Raw genomic sequence first — 16,472 nt, forward strand, 5'->3', positions numbered from 1 at the left:
TTTCCACCACCTTCCACTGGAGTGGCCAGCTCCTGGGAGCGATCTCCCCAGGAGAGTGCACCGTGGTTCTCCACTGCTCATACAGACAAACAGGAATTAGTAATTACTAATTGCAGGCACTGGTAATAAAAGCTAAGAGAAGAGGCACAACTGTTGAGGAAGAGTATTGAGTCCCTGCCCTCCAGATTTATTCCGAGACGTGTTTGGCACTGCGAGGACTGCCTGGAAAATACAGATTGTAGGGATTGTGGGTGGTCTTGTGGGGAGGAGGCGGACGAGGCAGCGGTAGGGTGCAGCAGGCTCCTCTGACGGCCGGGCCCTCGCCGGGGTCTCCTTCTTGCACAGGTGTTGGTGTGTGTGATGCAGCGCGGCTCAGCCCCTGCTGACGCGCGTTGTTCCACCGGTGGGATTTCAGGCTTTGAAGTCATTTCAGTCTACAGAACCTTATTTTTTTTTTTTCCTGTTTGTGCAGAAAGTCTTTTCTTGGGGAAGATGAAATCCTTTTCCCTTCGCAGCTGCCCCCGCGTCTCTGACAACGGCGGGTGCCGTCTGGCGGCACCGCGCTGACAGCCCTTCCGCAGGTAACATCGCCACAGAGCAGGAGGAATTTATTTCATCCCCCCCCCGGCCCCGGAGAGGGAAGCAATGCAAAGCTGCGAGGCCGATCGCTTCGGGGAACACTTTCCCCGCTCCCACCTCGTCCCTGCCCTGTGACTCCCACACCGACCCCCCTCCTTCAGGGATCTCCGACGGCCGCTCCGGCCGCGGTCAGAGCCCCGGCCGCCGGGAGAGGCCCGGGTGAGGCGGCCGAGCGGGGTCTGGGGTCTCTGCGGAGCCGGGGCCCCTCGCCGCCTCCTGAGGGCCAAGGCCGGGTCCCGCTGGGCAGCGCCGGGGCCCTCCGGTTCCTCACGGCGCGGGGGGGGGGAGCACCGCGGTGCCTGGCAACGGCGCGCGCCTCCCCGCCCCCCCCCAGCCCCGCGCGCCTCTCTCCCGGCGACCTTCCGGCTGCCGTGCTAACACGGAGACGGGACGGGGCCGGGCGGTGGGTCCGGATTGGCAGGTCCTCAAGCCAATAGGTTCGCGGAGCGGCGGCGGCGCGCCCCGCCCGGCGAGCAGCGCCGCCCAACCAGCGCCCCCGCCTGCCGAGCGGGGGCGGGACTTCCGCCGCCGGGGAGGCGGTTTTGTGTGTGTGTGAGTGCGCGAGCGGTGCGCGCGGGGTCCCGGCTCCCCCCGCGGGCGGCGGCGCTTGGGGGGCCCGGGCCGGGCCGGCCTCGCCTCCGCTGAGGGAAGGGGTGGCGGGGGGGGGGTCCCCCTTGAGGCGGCCCCTTGACGAGCGGGGGGCCCCCCGCGGGGGCGGCGGGGCCCCGGCCGTTTCCCCCGGTTCTCGGCTCCCCAGGCGGGTGGGCGATGAATGGTTTCAGCACCGAGGAGGACAGCCGGGACGGGCCTCCCGCCGCCCCCTTCTACGGCCAGAGCTGCTGCCTCATCGACGACGGGGACCGTTGCGTGCGCCCGGCCGGCAACGCGTCCTTCAGCAAGAGGATCCAGAAGAGCATCTCCCAGAAGAAGCTGAAGCTGGACATCGACAAGAGCGTGAGTGGCCGCCCTGCCCCCCCCCCGCCGGCCGAGCTTCGCCCTGGGCCCCCGGGGTGGGGGGTTCACTTCACCCCGGCCATTGGGGTGTCCGGCTTGGCCCTTCCGCCGCCGTCACCCCTCGTGTGAGGGGTGGTGAAGCGGCACCGGACGGAGGACAGCGGTGGGGAGCCAAGGGGCGAAGCCGTCTCCGCCTCGGAGGCGAGGGGGCTGTTTTAATTATCATTTTCTTACTGCAGACCACTAGCGCTGCAGGTCAGCGGCGGGGGTCACCGTCTGGGTCAGGTGCCGCTGCCGCTACTTGTTCAGTCGCTAAGAATTCGTGTTCCGGCGAAGCAGGTTGTTAAAAATGAATTACCGCGCCCGGCTGGAAGGGCGAGGCGCGCAGCCTGGTGCGGAGGGGAGTGGTGTGCTGGTGGCACTGGACGGCCCAGTTTGCTGCTCAACGGCGGCAAGTGACAGCTGTCAGCTCGAGATAGAAACGGGTCGTTGGCCGAGTGGAGCAATAGGTAGAGCGCAGCAGCCCGCCGAGACTACAGAGGGGGATTCTCAGAAGCAACTCGGTTAACGGAGTTCTGCTCTGCGTGCTTTTCTTACCTGATCGTTAAAGATTAAAAATGTCAAAACCAAAAAAAAAAAGAAGGTGGTGAAGCGTTTGGCAGCTTTCCCAGCTGGTGAGGTCCCTTTTGCACAGCCAAAATACATCATCTCACGGGAAGAGAGTGACTCAGTTTGAAATATAATCTTAAAAATTGGAGTATTTCTCCTGGTTGCAGTCTTCAGCAGATTTGTCTAGTAGCGTAGTCATTTCTTCCATTTTTAGAGATGATTCTTGTTTGACAGGTGTAATGCTTTAGAAACAAAAAGAGGAAATCAGACTAATGAACTCGGCACGTACGAAGAGGGCTGCGTAAAGTGATTTCGAGTGCAGAGTGCCTGTGTCATCTGAAGACATTTTTGCCTTACAGATACCAAATTATTTTGATAAGTTGTGGTCCTTTGTTGTATATGTGCTAATTCAAGTGAGATAATATCCATTAAAAAGGGCAGAATAAGCTATAGGAAAGATACTTTTTGCTTTTGGTTTGCTTGTTTTAGTTGAGGTAATGAGCCAACTTTTATTTGATCTAGATTTTGAAATATTTGCACTAATTATCTCGTGTGCTATTTAAACCAGCAAGTTCAGGAGAGTGGAACAGAATGATGTTTTTCTTGGGAGTTACCTGGTAGTAAGTCCTGAAGCAAACGCACTTCCTCCAGACAACTACCTATTTTTTTCTGACATGTGATTGCAACCATGAAAAAGAAATACATTATCTGCAGAGGTTCAGGTTCAGCTGGAGCTCGAGTCTTTCATTCTCCTTGCCTTTAGTCTTTGTAATGTAAATTATCCCTAACTCAAGAGTACGATATCAGTCCTGGAGTTTGAGATTAGAAATTCCTTAATGTCATGAGGCAGTCAGTCGTGCCAGTCATGAGGGACGCGCTCTCTGGTACCGGTGTCAAAGTGGCTGCTGTTGAATGCTGTTCCCACAGTGCCTGTTTTGATTGCTTTTTCACCACTTCTGGTTCTTAGGTAAGACATCTGTATATTTGTGATTTTCATAAGAACTTCATTCAAAGCGTCCGAAACAAAAGAAAGAGGAAGACAAGTGATGATGGAGGTGACTCTCCTGAGCATGAAACGGACGTCCCAGAGGTTAGTAGGTGCCAAGTGGGTGTAGGATGCTTTATCAATTTTTGAGCATGTTGAATTTTGACTTGGATGTTTTCATGTCAGGGGAAATATTTAAATTGCAACTCCACTGAAACTGATACGGAGTTACTCCCATTTTTCAGGAAGACTTTTTTCTGAAATGTAAAAAGAGGTGTGATAAGGTAACTGGACAGCTTCATGTACATACTGCTTCCAAACAGAGAGCTGTTAGGACAGTATTTGATACTAATTCTTTTTTTAAACGTAAAAATAAGTTATTTTCAGTGGTGACTGAGGCCGTGATACGGTTCTTTGTTACCTAGCATGCATAGCTTTGCAAATACGCTAGAGAATCCAATAGCTCAGTCTCTCAGTGTTTGGGTATATGCTATCCAGGGATATTAAGCTCCTCCAGATCTTCACATATATGGTATTTCGGACGCTACTTAAAACTACCTTCAAATAATCTGGAACATCTTTTTGTTTTCAGGATAGGCCTGTTTCGGTTTTTTTTTTCCTGTGCTACAGAACTCTAGAATAATCTCTTCTCTGTTCCATTGTGTTCTGTATTTGCTTTGGTGATGTTTCTGGTACTGTTGACGCTACAAAAAGTTGTGCAGAGGTGATGTTCGTGTAGCAGCTGAACTCTGGCCCTGTCAGCAGAGCCCTCTGCTGGAAATGCCACCCGTATTGGCAAAAAGCGTTTTATTTCTGGAATAAAAAGCCACAAAGAATCATTTTATCAGCGAAGCTGTGTCCACACGCCTCCTGTGTGGAGGTGTTGAAAGAGTAGCAAGTTTTTGGTTTGTTTTTTCTTTTTTTTTTTTTTCAAAGATACTTGACATTTTGGTGTAGCTGTTTGTGTTTCCATTCTACAAGGTTCTCCGTCAGAACTCCCACACGGGCTCTATGTTAGTTGCCAGGATGATTGGTGAAGGCCCAGCTGGCATCTAACAACGTTAATGCCATAGAGCGTGCAGGGTGTTTGGTGGTTAAAAACTGAGAGATGCACATCGCCTAACTGAGTAGGGAACTCTGCAGCGTGTCAGTTTTAATGCCATTTTCTTCCTGGTTTTCAGCAGAGATTCCTTTTGTCTTTGAAACATGGCATTTTCCACATGATCTTCATCCTCCTTCCTGTAACCACCACCACCACCCTCGCTTTTAAACAGCGCACTTCCCACTGAAGTATTTGAATTTCATTTCTGCTCTGTCTCTGTACTCTGTTTTACATCATAAGCCATTTGTTCAGCGCCTGCTGAATTGGTATTTCATGTGTGAGTTTTTTAAACCTTGTGGGAACAAAAGGTTCCCCTTTGCTTGGAGGTTGCAGAGGTGTAATTGAGAGCAGAAATTGCCCAGCAATTCTGTTGACAGCATGTGAACCAGAACAAAAATTTGTGTTTCCCCAAGGCTATTTTGGTCCTTTAGCATTAACAAATACAAAATATACTTAGATTTGTCAGTACGGCAAGCCGATGGGGTTCTGAATGCAGGCAAGGAGCAGTCCTGTTGAGGAAGAAATAGTTATTTTTAGATAAATCTACATTTCTGCCTGGTAGAAGCTCATCCACTCTCCTCTGCATCACTTCCAGGTTGACTTGTTCCAGCTCCAAGTGAACACTCTGCGACGTTACAAGAGACATTACAAGTTGCAGACTAGGCCTGGACTCAACAAGGCTCAGCTAGCAGAAGTAAGTGACGACAGAGGTAGTATCATCTCTGTTATTAAAAAAACTTTTGATCTCCTCTGCTGAAGCGCACGTTTCTTGGATGCTAATACCTGTAGTGACTCTCTCGCTAGTGTGTAGCGTGTGCTCTGCAGAAGGTTTCGGGGGATGACGCCAGCAGAAAGCTGTGTGCTTTCTTTCACCTGAGACAGTCACGGAATACGTGGAAGCTGGCTCTCAAAAGCATGTTTTAGTAACTTGCTTTCCTCTGCTTGCTTTCCCTCCTTGTTCATGATCACAATCCATTACCTGGAGGGAGCAGAAACAGAACCTAGTTTCCAGTAGCTTAAGTGTTATCTGAAGATGGCTGTTGTACCGAAACTCAGACTTACACTACTGGTCACCTTAAGTGCCCCTATTAGTCTTTCTTTCCTCACAGGCTCTTGAACTGGTTGGAATTGCTTCTTATTAAAGGCAAAATCACTAACCATGACTCAGATTCTTTACTTCCCTCCCTTGTCCTGATGTCTTGCCATTCTGTATTAAGTCAATATGCGGCTCTTTCCTTAAGGGCCTCTACTGCTGCATTCTCACCATATGGGGCACTTGTTAAGAAAGAATTTTCTGTAACTCTTTGTTATTTGGGGTGTGTATGTGCTCTGCTCTGTTTCCTGACTTGATCTGAAGGCATTCTGGAGGAAAAGTCTTCTCTAAACTTGAAAAAAGCATAGCAGTGACAAAAACAACCTTGTTACCATGCAGTAAGCTGAGGCTTTCACAACTGTCTGCCCAAAGCTGTCTGTTTTGCTTTCGATTGAAAGAACAACAACTGGCAGACCAAAAAAGACAGCAAGACACTGTCTTGCTCTTTCAAAGCCAACTGGAGAATGAATAAACGGAGTATACAGAGTGTGTAGTGTGGTGCATGTAGGAGTAAGGTGAACGAAGCAGGATGGGTGTATGTCCTCTTTCGTAGTTCTGATTTGTTACGTTCTAACTAACCAGTCCCTAGTCTCTCAGCTGCCTCCTGCCGTGAAGGACTGCTTACTTAGGCAATTTACCATGAACGTGCCCAGGAGGGAAAAAAAAAAGTAGAACTACTATGTGAGCAGAAAATAAAGGGAGCCTAACTTAAAGTTGTCACACACTTCCCAGATTTCCTGTGAAGTCTGAGCAGCTTTGACCCTACGCTGGATCCTCGTCCAGCTCCCATGCTTGAATCACTGCTGCCTGAGGCTCTTAGACTCCTGCTGCTACCCCACCGTAAGGAAAACTCAAACTTCCATAAATCTTCTTGGAGTGACTTATTGCTCAGCCTGCATTAACATCCAGTTCTGGAGCTGTGTTGGGTACCAGAAAAGAGCTGCTTCTACACAAGAAGCGGTTCTCATCCAGCTCCAGCATGTTTTCTACGTTCATTTTCTGAGGAAAAAGCAGCTAATGGTTCAGGGCTTATGCTAGTGTCAGAGAGGGGTAGCCCTAACCAAGTCCCAGCACTCCCACTGCAAACCCCCCGTGTTCCTTCCAGAGAAAACTTACCCAGTGTGTTTTCCTTTGGACTGTAAAACGTTGCCACATCTGGTTCACACGGCAAAGTGTTTCGGTATTTCTGATGCTCTCCTGTAAAGTACTGAGATTCAGGGAACACTTGCTCTCCAAATAATCTCGGCCTGAAGTGCCGCTTAGGAGAGGCTGTGCCGCTTTGGCAGGAGGACATTCTGGCTTCCAAATTCCGCTTGTAGGTTGGCTGCAAATACTGCTGACATAGCAAGACTGTGCTGTGTTCATATGCACATTTCAGCTGTAAAGGGAGAGAGAGGTAAATGAGGACTGACAGTTTGAATTGGTGCAGGTTTGACTAAAAGTGCCCATAAAATTGTTTTTGGAAAGTGAAGAGAAACCCTGTTGTGATTATGTCTGCTTTTTAATTTCAGAATTTCTGTCTCTTTACGTGTTGTCCTTCTAGACTGTCAGTCGTCACTTCAGGAATATTCCTGTGAACGAGAAAGAGACGCTTGCGTATTTCATCTACATGGTGAAGAACAACAAGAGCAGGCTGGACCAGAAATCAGAAGGTAGCAAGCAACTAGAATGAAGATTAACAAGACTTGGAGTAAGAGAGACCTTGAAGGAACAGATGGTATTGTGCATTTTAGGTATAAAAACTGTTGAAGTATATTGTAAATTTTTTTTTAAATGCAGTAAATCTGGATGACAGAAAGAAATACAGACATTCTTATCACGAGTATTTGAAAATATGTGCCTGGCATGTTTCTGAAGACTTCTTCCCCTCATTTCAAAATCACATTGGAATAAAGAAATGAGGATAATGGGAAACCCAAGTAAACCTGTAGGACTCTGGAGTTTGTCAACTCAGTGTTTTAAACCATTTCTGGAAATCTGCATCTTAGTGCAATTCAGATCACAGATGGAATTTTCTCACTGAATTCAAACTGCATCACAAACCACCATGCACTTTGTCTTGGCGCAGGACTGGAACAGCGGCAGAGATAAAATTCGTTATTGAGGTGCGTTGGTCAGAGGTTTGGCTGAAGCTTGTGACCGACCTACACGTGCTCTGCCTTGCCTTGAGTCAGCGCTTCAAGTCCCAAACTTCTACAAATGCTCCAGCTCACCAAATCTACTCCAGTGAACTACTCTGAAATGGATTATTTTTTTTTCCCATTTTTCCTCCCGCCCCTTCCGACATGGATGCCAAACAACTCTCTGCAATCTCTTTTTCTAATTTCTTTTATTTAAGACCTCACTAATTAATTGTCTGTAAGCATTTTAAAACTTCTGCGTTTCCTCAGAATGTGCTATTAAGGCAAATACAGCTCATTTGCTGGGTTTGATCATGTTGGTAGAAATGCTCATTTAATTCACTTATGCGTATTATCCTTGTATTCAAGGCTGAGTGATGGTAGGAGAAACCGTGGCTTAAGACATCTGTCTCTTAATCTCTGTGTCAGATCGGGTACCAATCAGAAGTGATGCGAATTTTCTCCTGAAGCTCGTCTTTTGCAGGTGTCACAAAACCGCCGTGCGCGTTCGTGGGCTCAGTCTCTGTTTGGTATAAAGCAGACTTACGCCAGTGGGTGTAGCACCGCAGCCGGGGTGGTGAACTGGCTGGAACGCGATGCGTTTCATCTCTCTCTGCAGTGGGCGAAAAGCGTCGAGGCACTTGCCTTTTGTGAGCGCGACGGGTGCTTTCACAAGAGCTGCGCGAGTGGAGGGTGGCGTGCTGGCACTCTGTAACTGGGTGCAGTAGGAGGAGATCGTTCAGATTTTGTTACTTAAAGCCAAGGTGTCCTTACAAATAGCACAGTGGTTATTTTGGCAAAAGGAGCTTATAAAAGTGTTGGTCGTGACTGACTGTTCTCCAGTGACCTCAAATTCTATTCAAGGGGATCATGTGATTTAAAGCACCACTCTGTTTCTTTGCTGTCCTAAGCAATGTCTCCGTTCTGTTACAAGATGCCAAGACTCCACACAGAGAGTGTATTCTCAACAAGCCTTAATCAACGAGCTGAACAGTAGAAAACTTCGGCTAGCATTTTGTCGATGGCAGGTGTTAATATTCCAAAACTGGATAAAGCTTTGTTGAAGAGCTAAACACACAGATCATGGTCCCAGCTTAGTACTGCATCATGTTTCGTAAGACGTGAAGGGTTCACTTAGTGAAGCCCTTGTTGAATTTCTCCCAGGGTCTCTTTAAAAGTCAAGTTGCAGTTTAAAGCAAGCTGTTCACCTCAGCTCTGAAGTGTTTGCTAATACTCCAAAAACATTTTCAACAAACTTCAACATGTCGAAGTCCTGTGTCATAGGCAGAAATACTCTGTTATGGCACACGTCCCATTTGTGAAGTTTAGGGGGATGTGATCGTTTCAGCATTTCCTTGTCCAACTCAGTATGCATTTTAAGAACGTCAGCCAGGAGAGAGGTTCAAGGAATGAGGAGAGAATGTCTTGTGTCGGTATTTCATGAATGTTTAAAAATTTCCTAATTATGCTGGTCCTTTCCTTATTGAAAGGATGGAGCAATTCCCACATCAGTCAACATGATCTGGCTTCTCTCATTCAGGACAGATAGCTAAAAGGGTACGTTCTCTGACTGCATGTTAATCTTCAAAGTACTCATGTAATCAGAGGATATTGCCAAGCGAAAAGGAGTTGCTGAGTTGAGAGGCTTATGCCTCATTGTAACTTCTAGACCAAAACTGAAAAATGTATTTTGTTTGGGGTTTACTTTTTTGTTGTTGTATTTTATTTTGTTTTACTTCGAAGAGTAAATGAATCTGTTGGGGTGTTTTAGCAGCCAGCAGCAAAATGATTCTTTTCAAGGAAAAACGGTGGCAGGTTCCATCTGTTCAGGTGTATTCACTGGAATGCTTTTGTGCAGAGGTGGTATCCAGGAAACTTTTTTTTTTCCTGGAAATAGTCAATTGATATGAAATGTGATCCTTGTTGGTTTCACTCTAAAGCAATTATACTTTTTTGAAGAAAATCTTAGTGGAGTGTGGTGACGAAGAGATGTTTACCAGCCATTAGCAGTAGTTTATAAGGTGGAAAGCTTGGAGGCAAGGCACCAAGGAAACAGAGAAATCTTTGGCTGTCGGACCCCATGGCCTTATAAACCCTTGCAAATGCCTTATTACCTTGTTCTCAACTTAGCTAGAGCGAAACGCCTTGAGCGAGAGAAAGCCGATGTCTTGTTGGAAGGGTGAGCCGCGGTGTGGCTCCCACGCTATAAACTGAGATCACTCGTCAATTCAGTAGCAATATCCATGTTCAGGGTGCCTGTGATTCTTGAAAAGCATTTAGTGTCTAATAACCAGAAAACGCAACAATGCAATCGTCGTTCTGCATCATACCGTTCTGTGTATTTGATTCCTTATGCTGCATGCCAATTAAAAAAGACTTTCCAACTTTTTGTTTTAAACTTCAAAGTAAATGTGTTTGAACCTCACACTTGTGAAGCCATGAGGTGAGACGTTTTCTCAGCACTTTTAGGTGGGACTTGTTGGAAAGGTGGAAGACCTAAATCGCTTTGGCTGGTATAAGATTTTTTTTTTTTTCCTTTTACATTTTGCTTTTCACAGATGAAAAGATGGCCTTAAATTATGTCTAGCTTTGAACCATGGAGCACAAGCCTTGGGGGCATGGAGGATGACAGATGTCATATTCCATTTATAGTAGTGGAAGCTTATTTCTTACAAGCCTGCATAGGTGACATTCACCCTGGGGCAGAGGAACCATCTTGAAGCCCTCCAGCCATTATATAGCCTAATTCAATTACATAGCCTAATTCAGTTCTCATTTAAGAGTTGCATTAACCTCATTAGACTTCTGAGTAGATCCAAAGCCGTTAGTATGAAATCCAAATAACATGGAAACATCTCTTCCGGGGTTAATTTCATCCTGTATGCTGACCCTCTGCTCCCTTCAAGGGAAGGAGAAGAAATCGTTGCTGGTAGTTATTGGCTTGAGCTCAGCCGAAGGGAGTTGGAAGCATGCGAAGACTGGAGTCGGTGGCAATCTGATGGCTGAAAAGTGCAAATGTATCCAGGGAGGCTGTGTCAGAATGCAGGGCTTTTTTAAATTTCTGCATCTCAAAGAATACTGTATATCAACCTGAAGCAAACAATTGCATTGAAAATTTATGTTTCTTTTGCCAGGCACTTCAGATGCTCAGCCTGAGAAAAGCAGAGTGGGCAGGTTTGTACCACTTGTTCCCGGTACTCTGGTGTCCCAGTTCTCCTCAGAAAAGTGGCTGTAAACCACCAGATAGCCTAGAGTGCAAGACTTGACCAAAACGTTTCAAGTCATAGAATCACAGAATCATAGGTTGGAAAAGGCCTCTAAGATCATCAAGTCCAACCGTCAAGTCTGGCATTTAAAGTTAGTCTTAGGTGCAAGCTGGCTTCAGAGAGGCTTTGAAATCAAGAGCCAAAATAATCTCCAGTAAGTGCGAGTTTTCAGGCGGGTCACGACGGCACAGAGAAGACAAAACAGGACGTGGCCCCCAGAGAGACTGAAGGAAACACGCTTCCACCGTTAGCAGCGTGGCGGGCGATTTGTCTGTGTTAGCTCTTGTAATGGATGTTTTATGAGAGGGGAAGAGGGGGGAGCTGTGCACTTTACGTCTTTTGGTTGAGCCAAATGTAAATACTGGTGGGAGATCTTCAGCAGTAACTGCAGTTGGAGGGGAGAGGATTGGTCTGCTAGGGGACTGTTGGTGTGAATTCACAGACCGTTCTACTTCCCCAGAGCACTAGAGTCACTTTGCCCCTGCGGTGGCAAGGGTGGGTAACACGAGGTGGCCTCCTGTACAAAAGGAGCCCTTGGACTGCCCGGAGTATTGACTGAAGAGTCCCAAAGGTGAAGGAATGTTACTGATGCCTCACTCCTCTTGTCACGGATGCCCTTTAGCCATCTCTAGCTTATCAAGTCAGGGAGCTTTCATTCTCCACTTTCAAAGCGCGAATGAACTGTTACGATGTCAGATGCTCCTTGCACTTTTCACAGCTATCCCTGGTCTTGTGTTTTTGACTTGCCTGTGAGCACATCTGTTCGGAATGAATTAAATGGTTGAAGAAAGCATGGGGAGAGGGGGAGGCTCCTGCCTTAAACCTGAGCTTCCCTTGCAGGCAGCTCTGCAGGCCATCCTGTAGGTCAGCGGGCTCCAGGAGCCTCCTGCTTCGCTGAGCCCAAACAGGGCTGGGCTTGCTCCTGTCCCCGCCTCAGCCCTCTGCTCCGCGGCGGGAGCGCAGGGGAGGTGAACAACAGGCAGCTTGCGGAATGGCTTGGAGTCTGCTAGCGGGCTTACTGGGAGAGAAAAACCGTGTTCCCTCTTCTGTTTCTGGCCTCCATGCGTTGTGCTGATCTTATGCCAAATGTTTTGGACACCTTGTATTTTTAACTGTGTAATATAGCTGTGTATTGTTAAAGCAACTTAGTAACTTATAGCAAAAACTGTAGAACTCATTTCTCTGAGGTGTAGGAAATGTCCTGCTTCCACTGTGTATGAGACTTTAACTCTGTACTGTCTGACAAAGATAAAAAGCTGAATTTCACTTTAATAAATGATCTATCTAGCAACAAGGCCTACATTCCCTTCTGTTTGCCTTCCTGCCCTTAGCGCTGTTGGCTCTCGAGCCAGGGGAGTTTTGCTTGGTGTGGATGTTTCCTGCCAGGCTTCGCTGCTTCACGGTCGTTTCCCACCCACCTCCCCGGGGCCAAAAGTACGGCAGAGGTGGAGGGGAGACTGGCCCTGCTGGTGAGGATGCGTCAAGCCTGAAGTGGAAAACTCAGGTGATGGGATATTTTGTGACAAACCTGCGGGGGTCGCGTGGATGCAAATCACGGAGGCTTTTGAATGCAGCAAAAAGACGACTCACGAGAAGGATGGAGGTTGTTGGAGAGCCACGTGACCTTGCATTTTGAGGGGTGTTGGGCTTTTCTACAATGGGGCTATTTTTTTCCCCCTCTGTCATGAATGTGTCAATCAAGTGCATTGTCTCCATTGATTCATATTTCTTCAGTTAATCTTCTTTATGCTTCTGCTTCCTTCTCAAGTACACCCTTGGCTACTCTTCGTGCATGACTGCTAGCTCCTGTTGCCCAGTCGAAGCTGCGTCCCCGCTGGCCAGGTGGGCGGTGCTCCAGGGCGATGCTGGCACGTAGCATCCCAGTGCTCAACCAGTTAAGCTGCAAGACCCTTTTCCATGTAGTGCTTTGTTTCATCTCTTTTTCCCATGTCACTCTTCCTCCTGACCATCAGTCTCCTGAGCAAAGCTACCTCACTTTTTTTGCTGCAGCGAGGGATTGAGTGGTACCAGAAACTGGGGCTTGAATACTTGTTCTCCTGAGCCCGTCATGGCGTTTCCTAAGGCTCGGCCGGCACTGGCTGGGGCAGGATTTAGCTTTGATTTTTAGCTGGGAAGGAGGCTGTAGTGTAGATTTTCAGACACTTGGGCTCTCACAGAGAAGGATGATAGGATGTTAAGAGCTTTACACTCAAAATACATGACCTGAATTTATCACTGTCAAATTAAATTATGCTGTTGATGTGCAGTAACGATTTGCATAGATAATTCTCCCTGAAACAATCCCACAGCATCTCCTGTATCCTTATTCCTTGGCGCTGTCCTGCAGCCAACCAACCTGTCTCCTCCTCATCGTTCAGCTGATGGCAAGGGCTCAAATGCCCTCTGGGAGGGGGGTGGCAGCTTGTGTTGCCGCTGCCTGGTGACTTCCAGCCGTGCAGAACGTGCCCGTTTATTCTGCTGGTGGTCCCCCCGTCCGACACCCCCAGGTACTGGCTTTCAGGAGCGAGGGAGTGGGGGCTGCAGGGCAGAGACCTTGGAGATCTACGGTCACATCGTATCGGTGCTTTACTCTGCTGTGAGAAACCGTCCGCGATCAGTTCTGTTTGAGTCTAATTTTCTCTCGGCTGAAGACTGAGCTTGGTGCGTTGGGGAGCTGGGGGAGGCTGAGCTGGCGTGTCGGAAGCAGATCCCAGTGTCCTGTGCCTGCGTTTGTGGCCATGTCTGGAGGCCTTTGCGAGGAACCAGCATCTCTGCGAGCAAGGCGACGCGCTGCCGTGCTACCAGGGTGTTGTCTGTCTCCAGGAGCTCTCAGCTGAAGCAGGCAGGACCGGAGGAGACAAGGAGTGCACCACAGAAGGAGGAGCCAGGGCAGGGCACTTCACAGGGATCACCTGCACATTGTCAGACTTTTTTAGGAGGTGTCAGGGAAAGGTCTTCAGGTGAGGACAAGGGCAGTGTACCCCAGCGGAAGGGGAAAAGCTGTGTTGTTTGCATTCCCAGACTGCTGAGTGTGGGCTCTTCTGCCAGCACAGCGAGAAGGTGTCCTGCCAAACGAGGAAAGGCAGAAGGGCTGGAAGAGGACAGCTGTAAGCAGCGACCTGTTGTGCTGGTGCTGTCTGTAGCATGAGAGGGTCTGCTGGAAACTCCAGTGGTACAAATAACCTCTGCCAGTTAATCTGTTATCTGCATAGACTAACGAATAACGCTGCTCGATCTCATGCTTGCTCCCTGCCAGGAAACCCACAGAAGATTTCAAGCTCAAAACCAGAGAGGAATCTGCTCAGTCTGCCTAACAAGTTCACGCTCAGAAAAGGAGCGACCAGCAGCTTGACCCGAGGATGGCCCAAAGCCGCCCGTCCCTCGGCTCCCGGCTGCCGTGCGAGGGCAGTGTGAGCCCGGGAACCCGGGTGCTGGGGGCTCTGCAGCTGCACCTCTGCGCGGGGGACCAGGGGTGGCTTGCTGTCCCCAAGGTGCCTCCTCGGCAGGAGCTGGCTGTCCTTGTCAGATGCCGGAAGCAGGACTGGGCTGTGGTGGGATGTGGAGATCATCAAAACGGTTTGCTTGGGTTTTTTTTTCCTTTCTTTCCTGATTGGACATTGAAATTGAACACGTCCGATTCTCGGCGTGAGCCGCCCCGCGGCCTCCTCGCAACAGTGATGGAAAGCAGACTTCGGTTCTCCGCTCCCCGGCAGAAAGGGCAGCGCAGAGGATGGGAAAAATGCGAACGTGGATTTAATGGTTTTATGTTTTAGAGACATGGCTGAGTGCGCAGGGGAGAGCCTTGGGGCTTGCTTTTCTTTTTTCCCTTTTTTTTTATTTTCCCTGTATCCAATAAGGGAGGACTGCACGGCTCTGCCAGCTCTCAGTCTCACTTTGCCAGGCGCTGGAGACGATTGCGCGTCTCTCATCCTTGCAGGCAGTGTTGCCTTCTTCCCGAAGCACCTCAAAGCCCCCTAATGTGCTTTCACTTAATTGTTTTTGGAACTTTCTCCAAGATCTGTTTCTTTTAGGTGTTGCAGGCAGTCCTCCGTGATCAGCAGGGAGCACCGAGCTGCCTGTGGGGAAGAGCAGAGACAGCGAGACAGGGGAAGAGGGAAGTGTCACCTAGCTGAGGTGGCTCTGCCACTTCTCCCACCACACGTGTGGACTGCCAGGGACCGGAGAGCACGATGATGGGCACCACGTTAGCCAGCTCGCTAACCCAGGTTGTGGTCACAAAGCAGAGAGGAGGCTCTGAGTGCAAGAGGTGTGTGAGCGTTGCCCGTGTCTCTTCCTACCCTTGATGCTTGTGTAGGCAAGTCCGTCTTTAGAGAAGGGAAGGTGGTGGGTTGTGTCCAGTGGTCCTGGAGGCAGCTCGCTCGTAGCTCACCTTGGTGTCTGGGTTTTCACCATCTCCTGCGCCTGCTGAGCAGACGGGAGGCCGGCAGCCATGGCCTGGCAGGCAGCCCTGAGCAATCTGATCTCCTGTTTAGTGGCTTGGTCCAAACTGCAGGCCCTTCGTTGGGCTGGGGTTGGAAAGGCGCCACATCCAGCCTCCCTGCACGGAGACGTGGGGGAAACAGCCCAGCACCTTCCCAGCTCCGTCTGGCCACGGAGGGCAACCAGGATCGCTGTAGGTGTCCCAGAACAGGACTGTTCAGCCCTCACCTGTCCAGTCTGCCCTGAAAGGATCTGTGAACCCTGCAGGTTGATGTTCTCGTCGTTCCACACCCACCTTCCCAACAGAACCAGGTTGTTTAATTTTTCCCTGGAATTTCCACTGGTTTACTGGCCATAAAACCTGACCCTCATGTTACAAATGGAGCCCTTGGTGTACTACTGCTGGCCTCAACTCGCCTCAGCCCTCTGTGTCTCTGTTTTCCTGGGGATAAAGAGCAGGTTGAAGGTTCTGCATTGGTGCAGTGGTAGCACTGGGTACAGACAGGGCTTTTCTCATTAGACTAGCACAAACGACAGTGCCGAGGAGCTGCTGTCCCTCACCAGGCTTTTTCTTGTCCTCCCTTCTCTCCTTTCGCTGATCCTGCTTTCCCTACTCCTCCCTGCTGCTCATCTGCTCCAAGTCCTTCGTGCACTCCCCAGAGCAGGCCAACAAAGGCATCCCCGCAAGGGCCTTCCCACCTCTCGATGTCAGGTTCCTGGAAGTAGGAGCCTAAAAGGGCACTGGGTGTGGAATTGCGTGGGTTTAGCCCTGAGCAGCTGGCTTGCATCCCGGACGTCTTGGAGGGCGAGCTGTTGAACGCAGCAGCCCAGGCTTGAGTTTGAGTCGAGCTGATGAGCTTCAGTGCAAAGCCGGTCCTGCCGCTCTCCGTCGGATACGGGACCAAAATCATGGGAGCTAAACTGTGAAGGTGAGCAGAGGAGGGAGTTTCGGCTTGACGCAAGCTTTGTGCACTAGCTCAGGCTCGTAGCTCCCTCCAGCTTCCCAGTTTGGGAAGGAGCTCCCGGCCGAGGCAATTAAACCAGCCTGCTCCAGCGCCCGTGGGTCAGTTACAGGCCATGAGAATTTTGTCAAGGTAACTGCAGTCTAAGGAAAAAAAAAATTTAAAAATCCCTTTTCCCCTCAATTCCTCAGCTTTCAGCCACTAGTGACACCATAAATTCCCCTACTTCTCTGGTTACTGTAAAGCCTTTCAGGGTGGTCAGGACCTGCATTCCTCATGCGAAAGAACAAGCAGGTAAAAAG

General features: G+C 49.3%; 1 protein-coding gene across 1 annotated transcript; it reads left to right on the forward strand.

The window, feature by feature from the left end:
- The first annotated feature begins 1,210 nt into the window (after positions 1-1,210).
- Positions 1,211-12,062, forward strand: SAP30L (SAP30 like). Its single transcript, XM_075441673.1, has 4 exons — positions 1,211-1,593; positions 3,170-3,292; positions 4,885-4,983; positions 6,926-12,062. Exons 1-4 carry the CDS (start codon positions 1,408-1,410, stop codon positions 7,052-7,054), a joined length of 537 nt encoding a protein of 178 aa, XP_075297788.1. The 5' UTR covers positions 1,211-1,407; the 3' UTR covers positions 7,055-12,062.
- Positions 12,063-16,472: the final 4,410 nt, after the last annotated feature.

The sequence above is a fragment of the Opisthocomus hoazin genome, chromosome 22 (assembly GCF_030867145.1).
Source record: "Opisthocomus hoazin isolate bOpiHoa1 chromosome 22, bOpiHoa1.hap1, whole genome shotgun sequence".
Taxonomy (NCBI): domain Eukaryota; kingdom Metazoa; phylum Chordata; class Aves; order Opisthocomiformes; family Opisthocomidae; genus Opisthocomus; species Opisthocomus hoazin.